A 15327-nucleotide genomic window follows, 5' to 3' on the forward strand; every position below is an offset into this window, starting at 1 on the left:
AGGCTCAAATAAGATCGAACTATAAAAGCCATACTATAGCAACTGTGCACATTCCTGGTGTAAAAGATAAAAGCCTCGAAGAGTAAGTTAAAATGTTGCCTAAATTTGAGTTGGGTACCGACTGCTTGAGTTGCATCATGAACGTGACAATACAACATCAACTACAAACATGTTTTTAAATCGTTAGCAGGTCTGCAAATTATAGTTAATTTTATTTCCAATTCTAGCCTTGCCAGTTCTTCCTCTGCGGTTTGAAACATAAATGACCTTTCCTCGACGTAGAGGTCACTATACTCTCCAGAACATTCTCACTCTCTTACGCTGACGTGTACTAAACTCCCAGCAGTTACAAGACAATGAAATAAATAGGGATTGGACAGAAACAAACAAAAGACAGAGGTCATACGTTTGAATCGAAATTCATGCTGCGAGCTGCGAGGAAATTCAGCAAGAAGTGTCTGTCTGAAATGAAATAACAAGAAAAGCAATGTTGATATTATTTTTTGATTAGCCGATTGCAAAATGCCAAAGACAAGAGGGACAACTCAAAGATTTTATCATCGTTATTGATACATGCATGCATATCTCTCTAAGTGTATGCCGCTGTACTAGTATTCCAACACATGCAAATCCCATCATGAATCATTTATCTGAATTTAATTCAAATCGGGAAAAAATAGATATGGACCAGTACATATAGGCCTAGTGATATCCACAACTAATTTGTTCTCTTTATTTCATGTGGGACAAATTTCTTCGACCTATATATTCAAAGTTGTACGCCAATATTGTGATCCACTGTTATAAGGCTGACAAAAAAGAAAGACCAGATAGAGAGAGAGAGAGAGAGAGAGACAGAGAGAGGGGGGGGGGGCGATAACGTTATAGTAAAGATCTAGGCTACAGGGGGGGGGGGTGGATACATGTATAGGGGCACATTGAAAATTGAGAAAAACATAGGGCCTAGAGCTTTGCAATCATCTTTCTTTCATTACCCCCATTTCAATATCAGCATAATTATGCAATCCCCCAAATAAGTTTATATCCCTACAACTTAAAAGATCCAGTTAAATAATTTTATTTTTTTGTGTAGATATAATGCATGTATTACACTAAATTAGAATGGTAACGTTTTAGTAAGTAAGTCTATAGAAACACAGGAAGTGTCATGTAATTTGCACCCCTTGCCCATCCCCACAAAACAAGAAGGGCCTTTTGACTGTGGGAATTAGGATTTCCTGAGCAAAAGACTACTGGTACAAAACAATAATAATACATGTCCACGTGTGCTTAGATTCTGAGACAGCTAAGTCCACGTGTAATAACTTACCAAAAATTGTTGACTTGGCATGTTCTATCCAATCAACGGACACGTACTGAAACTTATCGCACTTTCGCCATGTAAGGTTTCGTATGATAGGAGATCGATGATTGGCTGATTTCATTGAGCCCCCTGGAAACGTTATCTGATTGGTCAATCAATGATCAGCTGTCAGTGCACCTGTACCTCCACAAACACCAGTAAATTCTACACCGCCACGTCAGCTTAGAGGGCCAGAGCGACTCCGGATGCCAGCACATAAATTCGACGGTGATCGTGATAAAATTCATCATTTTGAGGAAAATTAAGCTCGAGTTTTCCGTGTAGAAGACACAAAACTTACCAGCTCTTGTAAAAGTCGAGAAGTTTCTTCTGAAACTTTTGTGCAACAGCGTGAATTCTTTGCGTAAAGTTTTGAAAGTGTTCACTCAATCGAATCGCAATGATGAAGAGTGTATTGTTTGCATACGTTGTGGCCGTGGTCATCTCTCTCGCAGTTTGTAAACCGAGCGATCACGAGGGGAGTAGCCGAGTGAAGCAAGAAACGAAATTGAGCGATCAGGCTCATTTTGATGAGCATGGAAAACACAACCCAGACTATGATCACGACGCTTTCCTAGGCGAGGAGGAGGCCAAGAAATTCACCAATTTGAGTCCAGAAGAGAGCAAAGAAAAATTAGGGTAAGGCACCTCATTTTAGATATAAATTAAGGGTGACTAAATTAGAAATTCATGTTGACTTTTGTTGATCTGTAAATGTAATAATGTATATATCACATATCTTTTGTCACTTTTTGATGTACATTATGTCATATATTTCATATCGTTTTTTCTATTACTTTTGTTCTACCTGCTAAGCTCCACCCCTATAAAAAAAACCTCCAAAAGCAATGCCTTTTGTGACATCATGCCAGTCATTCATCATGTTCATCAGACATCAGGGGGCCGTTTCTCGAAACCGTCATAACTACAAGATCAACGACATCTCGCCACTGTCACGCAACTTGTCAGCTAAGTGTTTCACGAAGCCGTCTTTGCCAAGATGAGCGACAAGCGAGTTGTCACTGCTCTGAACCTGTCATATCTTTTTAATTGCTGTAAAGCGCCATCACAAGTCAGTTTGTTGCAAGCGCGTAGCCAGGATTTCATTTTAGGGGGGGCGGTAGTGAGCACGCGAAGCGTGCGAATCACTTAAAGAGCGCGCGAAGCGCGCTCCCTAGGGGGGTGGGTGCAGGGAGGGGGGAGTTTCCCCCCTCCCGCGCGAAGCGCGGAAGCTTTGAAAGAAGACGATTCGTTGTACCTTTCTCGACTCATAATCCTTGTCTGAATTCAGTCCCTCCCCTCTCTCGCGCAAAGCTTTGACGTTTCATTAAATTATTAGAGAAAGAAGACGATTCGTTGTACCTTTTCTGACTCATATTTCTTAATTTGAACTCAGTTTCCCCCTTCCCGCGCGAAGCGCGGAAGCTTTGACGATTCATTGTACCGTTCTCGACTCCTTTTCCCTTTTTCTTCCTACGTCCTCTTTCTTTTTTTTCTTCTCTTTCTCTCTCTTTTTTTTTGGCCGGCGTTTTGGGGGGGGGCGACCGCCCCCACCGCCCCCCCTGGCTACGCGCCTGGTTCGTTGCCATTCCATGGGCCGCGAAATGGACGATTAGTTTCACTATCATTTTGAGAAAAATATAGACGAGTTCGGTACGTAAGTCTCTGGGATGCGAAATGCAAATGTACAAAAGTGAGAATACAAATTATACAGAAACTTTAAAAAGCTGAATATAAACATTAAATCACAAATCATTAAACTATAACATATAAATAAGAGAGGTAAGAATGTTACACACCGTTTTCCATAGTCGATCCATAGTCTTTTCTTAGGATACCGTCATACCTTTGGGGCCTATGTGCATTATTATTCCCTCTCTAATTACTTCTTCCAAATTATATTTTCAATATAAAATCAATTATATAACGAGTATTTATGAGACTCTAGAATAAAAACTGGCTGAGAAAAGACATTTTGCCTAAAATTCCTCGTCACAATAAACAAAGAAGTACGTATTGATAAACTATCACAATACGGTATCCTTCAACTAACTTTTGATTCGACTGTCAAAAAAAAAACACTCACCGGTTTTTCTTCAATTTAAGAATCTTTACAGAAATATGCAAATCGTTTGATGATGTAAATATGATAATGACACTATTTATTATTTATTTTAGGAGAATTTATATGTATATATTTCTTTTTGAACAATTTTAGCCCCAAAACTTGTTTTGGGTTATTCTTGGTAAATCAAATGGATCGTGACAAAGACTATGTTCTTGAGCTGCTAGTATCGCGATATATCGATATCATGTCTGTCATGGCTTTGTGAAACGGTTTATCCGCTTCATGACATCTCCGTAGGTCGCCGACAAAGATATGACTGTCATGGAGTTGGTTTCGAGAAACGGCCCCCAGTTGGCTAGATCGATGAACAGTTCAGACATTGGTATGTCCCTTCATATCAACTGACAATCAATGAGAAAGAAATGTTAAACTTACTTAATTCTCAAAATCTGTTTTTAATTTACTTAATAAATAAGAAATTTATTTTTTGTAGCATGTCTTTGTCCTTTAAAAAAATCTTATCATAGTTTTTATTGAGCTTTCCCTGGATAAATTCATTAAATTGCTCTCCTAACTCGTTTTTTTTATACTTTTTCTGCACCATTTTAAATTTTCAAAGTTTTTCAACTATTTTACAGGCAGCTATTTGACAGGGTAGACTTAAATAAAAATGGATCAATCAGCGAATCAGAGCTCAGCGCCTGGATTGAAATTCAGACTGTAAGTATTCATAGGATGCCGAGTTCAATTGTAAAATAGTATTGGCCAATCAAGACTATCGTTGCATGAACATAAGGTTAACAAGGGTGCCAATTTACCAATCAGGATCGTTATTTCAAATTTGCAATTATTCACAAACCTTCATGTTACGGGGCACAGTTAACTGGATCATGTATATGTTTACATGGTAGATATAACCTTGTTCCCCCTGCGTAAAGCTTTATGTGTAGAAGCGGCTCCTGTAAGTTCTGCGTGCATTAATTAGTGCGATATGTATTGGGTAGAACGTACATGTGAAGAGGAGAAAACTGTATTTTCATTTTGATTTTTAAATTTCAATAATAAGGATAATGCATTGCACTCCATTCTTGTATAGCGCTTAACAAAGTATAATGTCTCTATGCACTTCCAAAGAGCTTTTGAAATCATTACCCTAGCTTTTAATAGCTCCGGCAGCCGTTATTAGTGCACTAGTGCATTTCAAGGAATAATCCTACCAGGTACCCATTTACCTCACCTGGGTTGAGTGTGGCAAATGTAGATAATGTCTTGCCAAAGGACATTAGAGCCGCGGCAGGACTCGAACCGCGGACCTTGTGATCCACAGTTCGGTGACATATCCACTCAACCAAGACACCTCTAAACTCTGTGCACACACATGATATCTTGGTAAATATTTGTTCAGCACCCTATTACTACGGTTATTCCCTGTTTTATTGCTTCCTTTTCTACAGAATTCTGTACTCTATGGCGAGCTGGACAGACTCTTCAAGGCTCACAATATGAATGGCGATGACCTCTTGACATGGGCAGAATACAACCATACGACCTACAGCGGACTTCCACGTGAGTCATCTGCCTTGTTGTCTGTTAACAAATAGCAGTTCAGATTCTTTTGCTTGTTTTTAACTCATTAGGATTCCCTCCTCAAAATGGCAACAGTTAATATTACACTTCTCGCCTTCATAGTTTGAAGATGATAAGATTGTTTATTAGATGAGCCAATGTGAACAGTTACAAAATGTACCTGAAAAGAAAAAGCCAACTTGTGCATTAAAATCATATTTTTTCTTTAACCTCACATTGCCAATCTAAAGAATTAAATGATTAGTTTCAATTAAATAGCTTGTATTTGAGAGGGGCACAATTAGTGCTGTAACCGAACCGCCGAACCGAACGGAAGTTCGCCGAACATGGCACTTCCGAACCGAACCGAACCGAACCGAACGCAAAGGCCTGGTTCGGATGTTCGGCAGAAAAATGTAAACGTTTTTGCAAGCTAATACACTAGTCATTTCGTACCTAATTTTCATGTCATGATTGCTCATTTTATATTTACTTTTTTCCCATTTTCCGCCTTTGTGATTTATGCCTATCCAGTGGTGGGCGCGACTTCACTGGCGTCATTTAAATCCCAAGTCCTGACCACGCTACGTCGCGATCGCAAGCCATAAACAAGAATACATGTGCGTGATCAAAACAACTTCAGCTCAAACCCATTCAACAAAAAATTAATATTTTAATTGTAACAATATCGGACAAATTTTACAATTAAAATAATGAAATAAATATATATTATAGTATGGTATTTATTTATTCAGGAAAAATATGGATTTTATATTTTTCGTATTGAAAATAAAAACTTATAAAAAACAGTTATTGACGAGCCATTCAAGATGGCAGCTTTCATGACTCTAACATTAGACAACAACCGTCTCGGAAAATCTTTAAAAAATATCATTTATTGACAAATTGAAAATATGATTCTTTTAAAATTGAAAATAAAACACGATTCAAGACCGAAATACAAATGTAAGTAGTATTTTTCTTTACAAATGTAAGTAGTATTTTTCTTCACAAATAATTATGTTTAAAGCAGTTTTTTAATGTGAAATTCGTGCTGGTCGGAAGCAGTGTGCAGAAGACCTCCGTGCTGGTCAGGCCCGGCAGGCCAGCCAGCCCGCCCAGTGCCGACCGCCGTGGCTATAACGCTGCTTGCTATTATATTACCGAACCCCGAACCGAACCAAGTTCGGGTGAAAAATTGCCGAACTCTGCCGAACCGAACCGAACACGAACATAGCGTCTGACTTACAGCACTAGGCACAATGCTCTGCATTGGAAAAAGAGTTGACATTATTTGTACTTTTTCTACTCGTCTATAGAGGAGATATTTTGAAGCATACTGGATCATAAGATAATCTGTAAGGAGACATTTTAAGGCTAATCGGCTATGGGTTAAAGAGAACTAATCGCTGCAAAATATGTTGCTCTCTCTCTGCTATACGTTCTATGTCACTATATTACAATAAAAATACGAGCTTCATAATACTACTGCTCCTAGGGAGAGATATTGCAGCAAATTTGCAAGATAAAAATAATGATGATGATGATAATCATCATCATTATTTCTTTATCTGGTTCCATCTCTCGGTAGTGGAGAAGGGGGTCACAATGTAGAAAGATATGACCATGGATTTCTGCAAGAAGACACTACAGGACAAGGCCCATTGGTCTGAAGCCCTGATGATTATGAAGATGGTGATGGTGGTGATGATGATGATGATAGAGTTATTTTGTAACAAAAATTGTCTCTCTGTCTCTTTCCATCACTAGTGGAAAAGCTGATCACAATGCAAGAAGACAAGACCCTGGACTTCAGAAAGAAGGTACGACAGGACAAGGCCCGTTGGTCCTTGGCCGACCAGAACCGAGACGAAGCCCTGGACCGGGAGGAGTACATGGCCTTTGAGTGGCCTAGGGAGAAACTCCACATGAAGGACGTCGCCATCGCAGAGACCATTGAAGATATAGACAAGGACGGAGATGGTTACGTCAACTTTGATGAGTTCATGAGTGAGTAGTCCTAATTTTCCCTCTTTTTGATTAAAGCCCCACTGTACTACTTATACCTACTTGCGCCCTCTGTAATAGCAAACAATGCCTAATCGGTGCCTGTTGGTCCCCATGATCCCCTTTTTCTTATGTTGATTGAGAGCTGATTTGAAGAGATAACCACCTTTCAATGATCTTGCAGGGAGGTCTAATTCCCCCTGGCCAAACTAGTGCAGATGGGCTTCAAAGTTTATTATTAATGTTGCCCTTTTGCTTGCCGTTGGTGCTGATTAGCACGGTCGCACGTTTGCCACACATGCAGATTGGTATAAAACAATAGGCACTGATTGTGGGGGAAGGTTAATTTATTGTTCAACACATTGTCTTTGAAAAACTGCCCATATCTGGTCTTTGTTATCTCTATGACTAGTTCTACTATGTTAAAGTTTTGATAACAGTCCTGATAATTACCCAATTTAAATCGGGTTTCCTTAATTTTTTTTTTACAGATTTTACCCCCATTTTCCCCTTATTTTCCCCTCATTTCCCCCTCATTTTCCCCTTATTTTTCCCTATTTTCTTTATCAAAAGGGGGTGATTTTGTTAGATGCCATTTTTTTTTACCCAAATCCTCTTTTTCTGTTTACTCAAGGGGTGGATGGCTGAGGTAAATTTTTTCTTTTTCTTTTAGTGCTCACTTTCACCCCTGTGATAAAAACTGGTAAACAATATTAATAATAATAATAATAATAATACATAACATTTATTAGGCGCTTAATACTGATGTTTCTAAGCGCACAGTGTTCTGATTAAGAGAAGACTATAACCCGTAGAATTAAATTAGAAGAAAAAGCAAAAATACAAAAGTAACATAGATAAGGTAAGAAAAACAGTGGCAATCAACTAAATAAAGACAAATATGGTGCGCACCTCCATTGACCGACGCACAACTGCAATTTACAATTCGAAAAGATAGGTTTTGAGTAGAGATTTGAATTGAGATACAGAGGGGGCGCAGTGAATAAAGGCGGGCAGTTTGTTCCAGAGAGCGGGGGCAATAACTGAAAAGGCGCGGTCACCATACCGGGTGTTAGTGCGGGGTCCAGGTGTTAACAGTAATGTGGAAGATGAACGAAGTGTTCGTGACGACGTACGGGAACGTAAGGATATGAGATCGGAAAGGTAAGAGGGGGCTAAGCCATTGATAGCTTTGTAGCACAGGAGAAGAATTTTGAAGGATATGCGGTGGTGAATTTTAAGCCAATGTAGTGAGTTCAATATTGGAGTTATGTGCTCTGATTTACGCGAGAGAGTCACAAGCCGAGCAGCGCTATTCTGTACCCTTTGAAGTGGGACTAGATGTGACTGAGGGAGGCCAGAAAGAGAAGAATTACAGTAATCGATATGGGTCGAGACAAAAGCATGGACTAATATTATACAAGTTTTTCTTGACTGAGGCATGATTTCATCAATGGAGAGCTCTCCCATTTGTTTTGTTGAGCACCCAGGATATTCTTTTTCTTTGGTAGGGGGGGGGGGCGGTTTCGTTTTCCAGTTTTTTTAATATTTTTTATTTTATTTTTATTTTTTTAATATTTTATTTTTAATTTTTTAATTTTCAATTTATGCCCCTCCACCTGGCACTATGCCTGGCAATGTCTACCAGCTCAGTAATCGGTGTATTGACTCCCCACTTGGAAACTAGAACAACACTCAAATATGTCTGTCATCTTTGAAAGTTTGAAAGTAATCTTTCTGATAGATCTCAATATGTAGTTTATAATAATAATTCCTCCAATTTTTCTTCTATTACATGGCGTACCACAAGGTTCTATCCTAGGTCCTCTATTGTTTTTTTAATTTGCATTCATGATCTTACACATTCTTCTAAAAACGACATTGTTACTATTATTTGTGACAAGTTCACAAACACAAATCAGCGCCTTTAACTGCATCTCGCAGTTAAATGAAAGTCCTTCTCGCGTGGGTTTTTAAACACAGACCTGGCTTGCTGCCGACATTTCTAAAATTATAAATCGTTTAACCGAAAACCGTCTGGTTTTGACTGGCGGTTAAGCGAAATTGGAGATATCCGTGATGTTACAGCACTATCACTACCGGAGTGTTGGCTCAGTCAGTAGAGCGTCCGCCACACAACCGGGAGGTCGTGGGTTCGAACCCCGGCCGCGTCATACCAAAAGACGTTAAAAGATGGGAGTTGTTGCTACCTTGTTTGGCGTTCAACGATAAGGGATAGAGCAACGTCGATCTGGCGCTGCTCAGTGGCTGCCGGGCTCACGATCAATTGGGCAAAAAGAATTTCCGTTTCGGTTTAATAAAATTTGGAGTGGACTATTATTAGGCTATTATTATTATTATTATTAAACATTTCCTTTCTCTCATGTAAATAAAAAAAGGGTTTTTTTGAATTTTTTTTGTGTACATGGAAGATTTGTGAGATCTCAATGTACGTCATGCATCATATCTCCAGGGAGTGGAGATGACCTGGATAATAATGACTAAGCGCTATATAAATCCATGTTAGTATTATTATTAATATCCATGCATTGCCAGTTATAGATACTAAAGCAGAATAATAATTCTTACTTGACCTTTGACAGAGGACCTTTGGGATGGCCAGGGTGAGATGCCTGATTGGGTGGAAGCAGAACGCAAGGGCTTCGCCGAGTACAGAGACAAAGACGGTGATGGCAAACTCAACCATGAGGAAGTTGGAGACTGGATAATGCCAACCCATTATGACCCCATTGAATCAGAGGCTAAGCATTTGATGTATGAGACAGATGAAAATAAGGTAAGAGGATGGTAGTAACTCTTTAGTGAACATAACCCTTATATGTCAGAGAACAAGCACCTTATATGATAAGGTGAACCCATTATGACCCCATTCTATCAGAGGCTAAGCATCTTATGTATGGGACAGATGAAAGTAAGGTAAGAGGTTGGTAGTAACTCTTTAGTGAACAGAACCCATTGGTCTCTGACATGTAAGGTGAACCCATTATGCCATTCTATCAAAAGCTAAGCATCATCATATGATAGTAAGGTAAGAATCCCATATGACCCAATTATATCAGAGGCTAAGCATCTCATGTATGAGACAGATGAAAATAAGGTAAGAAACGCATTATGACCCTATTATATCAAAACATCTTATGGATGAGACAGATGAAAATAAGGTAAGAAACCCATTATGACCCTATTCTATCAGAGCCTAAGCATCTTATGTATGAGACAGTTGAAAATAAGGTAAGAAACGCATTATGACCCTATTATATCAAAACATCTTATGGATGAGACAGATGAAAATAAGGTAAGAAACCCATTATGACCCTATTCTATCAGAGGCTAAGCATCTTTTGTATGAGATAGATGAAAATAAGGTAAGAGGATCGTAGTAACTCTTTAGTGAACAGAACCCATTATAACCCTTATAATATATCAGAGACCATGCACCTTATATGATAAGGTGAACCCATTATGATTCAATTCTATCAGAGGCTAAGCATCTTATGTATCTCTTGGATAATATTATTATTACATTTTATATTGTGTTACTGTTACGGTTATTATGTTACTTTTAGCCTCTTGGTTTAGAAAAAAAAACTTATGTATTGACTTTAATATTACATATGTACAGTATTTTGTCACTGGTTTCAAGAACCAATAAACAAATAATTCTGACCGAGTTGAATTTGAAGGTACCACAAAACAATAGTTGGACTAATGCTAAACTCGACTTGGGTAGTGTTAAAACACATTTTTGGTGGGTAGTTGGTAGTTTGGTCAAAAAAATGAATTTGACTTCAAGAAAATGTCACTTGTGCTAATTTTAGTTATGAAGAGTTAACTGTACTCACAGAGGCTTTGAGAAAGCATTGGATATAAGTGTTATGCCAGTTTATGAAATCGGTGAAAAATTATGTCCACAGTTTGTTATCAATTATATATTTATCACTTATGTATAGTTATCCTCTGTTTATGGCTTATCCACTCAATTGTGAATATCTCAATGATTGTTTCCATACTCGAAATTCAACAATATCCCAAAATTTTGATCAAAGTTGGAACTTGCCCTACCTCATATTTCCATTTCCCAAACTATTTAAAGAAGTCCACTATTTTTTCTATTACATTTGAAGTTCTATAGAAATTTGGAATTCAATTTTTTTAATTACATTTAATCTTCTTCTTCTTGTTTATTACAGGACAACGAACTTACAAAAGAAGAGATGATCTTACATTTCAAGCTCTTTGTGGGAAGCAGGGTTACCAACTTTGGGGAACTCCGGCACGACGAATTCTAACGCCCTACATCATTTTCCCAAACTATTTAAATAAAGTCAACTATTTTTCAGTACATTTGATCAAAGGAAACTATTCAAGGAGTGCTTCACGTCTTGGTGCTACATTATTTCATACTATGCAATAACTATGAGTATGGTCAGGTCTTGTAGTTGAAGGTGCTCTAAAATTGTAGTTCCTTTAAACATTGTGTGAACATTTAGAATAACTGATGGCATTTTCAAAAGGTTCTTCAAATGAACCCTAGCTTAGATTAGACAAACTTTTGCAGGAATGTAGGATGTTTATATATTTTCTTTTCCACCTATGTCAGTTTTGTACAATTGAATATATGCATAGTTTTATTAGATTTAGCATAAACTTTTTGCTGCGAGTGAGTAGCTAACTACCCCAAAGTTTTGGAATGATACAGTTCTTGTTGAATCACTAATGCTGAATAATTTACATTGTGTATTGTCTTTAAAGTACTTTTGATTAATTGATTGATTTACTAAAAAACACAGTCTTACAGGCCTGATAGTTCTTCCTTTTTGTTGCTTGGAATCTGATGATAATTTTCTCTTTTCTCTGATATGGTAGATTAATGATCATGAGTAGTCATCAACTCAATCAAACATGGAAACAAGTACATAGGACTAGTCAGAAAATAAATCTAGACAGCGCCATAAGAGTTTTTGTAACTCAAAAAGCGATCTTGTGAAAACACAACATCAAAGGAATGTAATACTTAAAGATTTTGTGCAAGCCAGATATATACATGTATGTACATGTAGAAAATGAGTCTGGAAATACCAATTCAATATGGCTGACAGCTTTTCACTGTACAGTATGCATTTTATCTCTATGAATTTACGATCAGGATTTTTTCTCCAAGTAGATTGTCACATTCATTAGTTTCTGTTATGAATAGTTTTCATCAATCTTTTGATTTTTTTCAGAGATCCATTTTTCATCAGCAAATTATACTTTGATGTGTATTGACTTTATGTTGTTCATTTTTGTAAAAGTAGAATTTTGTTGAAAACTTGAAGGGATTAAAACGAATTTGATTTTGAAACTTGAAAGAAAAAATAAGGTTATGAAAAAATGAGAAATAAAGTTGTATAAATAAATTTGAACGATTGTTTTCTCACTACAGGGTGAAATATAGACTATGCCCACACTATGCAATATAACGTTTATTGAGAACCAAAAAGGAGTTAACTCATTTACTTCAACACATAGTTAACACCCATCTAGCTCTCGATATCATGTTAGTTCCTCATCATTATTTTGTATAGGCAAATGTGAAGTAATTTATGCTAGCCATTGTTGCCAAAATGCCAACATTGTTTTGTAATGTTGTACTTAAAAGAAGGATTTAATACTTGCCACAAGACTTGGTTTACTGCCAAACAATCAAGCGATTCCTGCCATCATTTTTAATAAAAACAGGAAAGTGAAAGATCTTGTGTTCCTCCATTCTGTGTGTATTTGCAAATTTTATATTTAATAGTTTTCTTCAGATTGAAAGAGGTGGACTTTACGTTTATGTGAAAGAGGGAAACAGTGATTGAGAGACAAACAAGGACAGATAGGAGAGAAGGGGAGAGGGAGAGAGAGAAGGAGAAAAATTGTGAGGGGGATGGGAGTCTGAGAAAAGTCGAGGGGGAGTAAAGAAAGGTGCGTGTTGGACAAACTTATTTTCATATTAAAAGAGATGACATCAAAATAATAGAGGATAAAGAAAAAGAAGCCATAAATAGAAGGAGAGAGAGAGAGAGAGAACGACATAAAAGAAAGAAGAGAAAGGTCGGGATGGGAGTCTGAGAAACGTGGAGGGGAGAGAAAAAGGGTTTGTGTGTTTGGGCTAACTGTTCTCATATTGAAAGAGATGACACAAAGTAGAGGATACAGAAAAAGAAGCCAGAAATAGAGGGAGAGAGAGAGAGAGAGAGAGAGAGAACGAGGAAAAAGAAAGGTGAGGATGGGAGTCTTAAAAACGTAGAGGGAAGAGAAGAAAGGTCTATGTGTTTAGGCAAACTGTACTCATATTGAAAGAGATGACATAAAGAAGAGGATAGATGAAGAGATAGCCAGAAATAAGACGAGCGAGAGAGAGAATGGGGGTGGGGGGTGTTGAGAGAGATTCTAGAGGGGAGAGAAAAAGGATAGAGATCGTGTGTGTTTCCAAACAGAAATGGTATCAATATTTTATCTTTTTGGATGCAGTGAAAAACAGTGAAAAGGAAAATAATGAAAGATATACGATATAATGTACTGGGCCTGGTGTGAAAGCCGCATATTTATTGTAGGAAGGTAGATAGAAAGAGAGAGAGAGAGAGAGAGAGAGAGAGAGAGAGAAAGAGAGAGATGGAGAGAGAGAGAGTTATATAATAGCATAGAGATAATATATGGTAGAAGTATATAGCTCTATGATGATATAGAGCTAGAAAGGGGGAGAAGGGAGGTGGAGTTAATAAGGAAAGAAGGAAAATAAAGAGAGAGGGTGGGGGTGGGGTATTCTTGACATGTTTTAAAATGTCGCAATGCCTATTTCTCTTGAAATAATTATGAAAGAGGAAGGCGAATTGTACGTTTAATTCTCTCTCTCTCTCTCTCTCTCTCTCTCTCTCTTTCAATATATATGCATGTCATATTGAGGGGGGGGGGGGTGTACAAAACTTTCTTACATGTCATTTATAGCATGTATAGATTCATTTACTTGTAATTTGTTACTTACCTGTTGTTATAAACATTCAATTGCCCATAAAGTATCAAAAAATCAAATTAAAAACAACACCAATAAAAAGTGGGAATAATTTTTCTTTCCCCTTAACAAAAATGAAATGATTCTTACAATACGTCTTGATAACATAAGGTTATCTTTTCAGAACCTCATATATATATATATATCAAGAATAATTCATATTAAAACAATAGTTTCATAAAAAGAGGTAATACCAATATGTATGTATGTATGTATTTCAGCTTTATGGGAAGCAGTGAGTTAAGGAGTAAACCTAGCTCAAGGCATCAAGGGGGAAACACCGGTTTCCAACTGTAATTTACTTTTCATTTAGTATTTGTCTTTGAAATGCTTAGATAATAACGGGATCACAAATTTAAAAAAACTTTGATACATGGTCGGGACGGAATAATTATCGGGGTGAATAATGATAAAAAAGTGCACGGTAAAAAAAATCAAGTTCCCATTCCCCTTTCCGAAACTTCGTTCCTGCAATGCCGATAAGACGATATAAAATAGTAAAAGGAAAGACCTTCTAGAAGTATATCCTTGCCAATATAATTGTATTAATCAAGCAAGGGATGTAGATATTACAATTGCGAACACTAATTGGATAGGTCTTTTCTTTGTTTACAGGCCACCCCTCTTTAAAACAAAATGTCAAATTTAAATAGGCCAGTAAATTAATTAAAAAGAAAGAGAAGGAAATACCCAAATAACTACATGTACTTTTAAAATGCCTTTTAATATCATGTGACATAGGCCTTATTCAAGAGCGGAAGCAACTCAGTAAAATCATCTTGAGAGCAACGTGTCAGTAGCCTGTCTACCTGTCAACCTGTTTTGTTGACATTAGATCACTTAATTTATTGTGACCGAGGCAGGAAGTTCTTGAACTAATCGGTGACAGATACACCCGAGACCTCTTTCTCATTTAAGCCCATCCGAAATCACATGCGAATACTGTTATGTAAAGGTATTGCAAATCTACTCCCCCTCAGTAATAATATGTAATATCACTCAGTATGCCCCAATACAGATAAGACCCAACCTGCGAAATACCAGACCTCCTTCCAAGACATTGTTTAATAACTTATTCCAGCTAAATAAACCACGAATTGTGTACATTTTCTAAAGTGCCCCTAAACCACCAAACCAAAAGACTTCCTGTCTTTCTCCCAATAACCAAAGCCCCCTTTTGTTGATAAGATCCTTTCCCAGAACAGTGTTAGCTAGAATTGACTTGTCTTTGTCCCTTTGACACAATGTAACCTAGCCTCATATTCC

The 15327-nt window shown here is 37.4% G+C and overlaps 1 protein-coding gene across 1 annotated transcript; it reads left to right on the plus strand.

Moving 5' to 3' along the window:
- Nucleotides 1–1527: 1527 nt before the first annotated feature.
- On the plus strand, nt 1528–12756 carry LOC593355 (calumenin-A). Its single transcript, XM_030989486.1, has 6 exons — nt 1528–2002; nt 4070–4151; nt 4886–4997; nt 6768–7007; nt 9608–9801; nt 11216–12756. The coding sequence occupies exons 1-6, from the start codon at nt 1764–1766 to the stop codon at nt 11312–11314; spliced, it is 966 nt and encodes a 321-aa protein (XP_030845346.1). The 5' UTR covers nt 1528–1763; the 3' UTR covers nt 11315–12756.
- Nucleotides 12757–15327: the final 2571 nt, after the last annotated feature.

The sequence above is a fragment of the Strongylocentrotus purpuratus genome, unplaced genomic scaffold (genome assembly GCF_000002235.5).
Source record: "Strongylocentrotus purpuratus isolate Spur 01 unplaced genomic scaffold, Spur_5.0 spur5_scaffold_18, whole genome shotgun sequence".
Taxonomy (NCBI): Eukaryota; Metazoa; Echinodermata; class Echinoidea; order Camarodonta; family Strongylocentrotidae; genus Strongylocentrotus; species Strongylocentrotus purpuratus.

What these genes read in the sequence shown, in the direction of transcription:
- LOC593355 (XM_030989486.1), top strand. Translation starts at nt 1,764, where the DNA reads ATGATGAAGAGTGTATTGTTTGCATACGTTGTGGCCGTGGTCATCTCT. An exon ending in CAACTTTGATGAGTTCATGA is followed by an intron (nt 7,008 to 9,607) that starts GTGAGTAGTCCT and finishes GACCTTTGACAG; the next exon opens with AGGACCTTTGGGATGGCCAG. An exon ending in ATGAGACAGATGAAAATAAG is followed by an intron (nt 9,802 to 11,215) that starts GTAAGAGGATGG and finishes TGTTTATTACAG; the next exon opens with GACAACGAACTTACAAAAGA.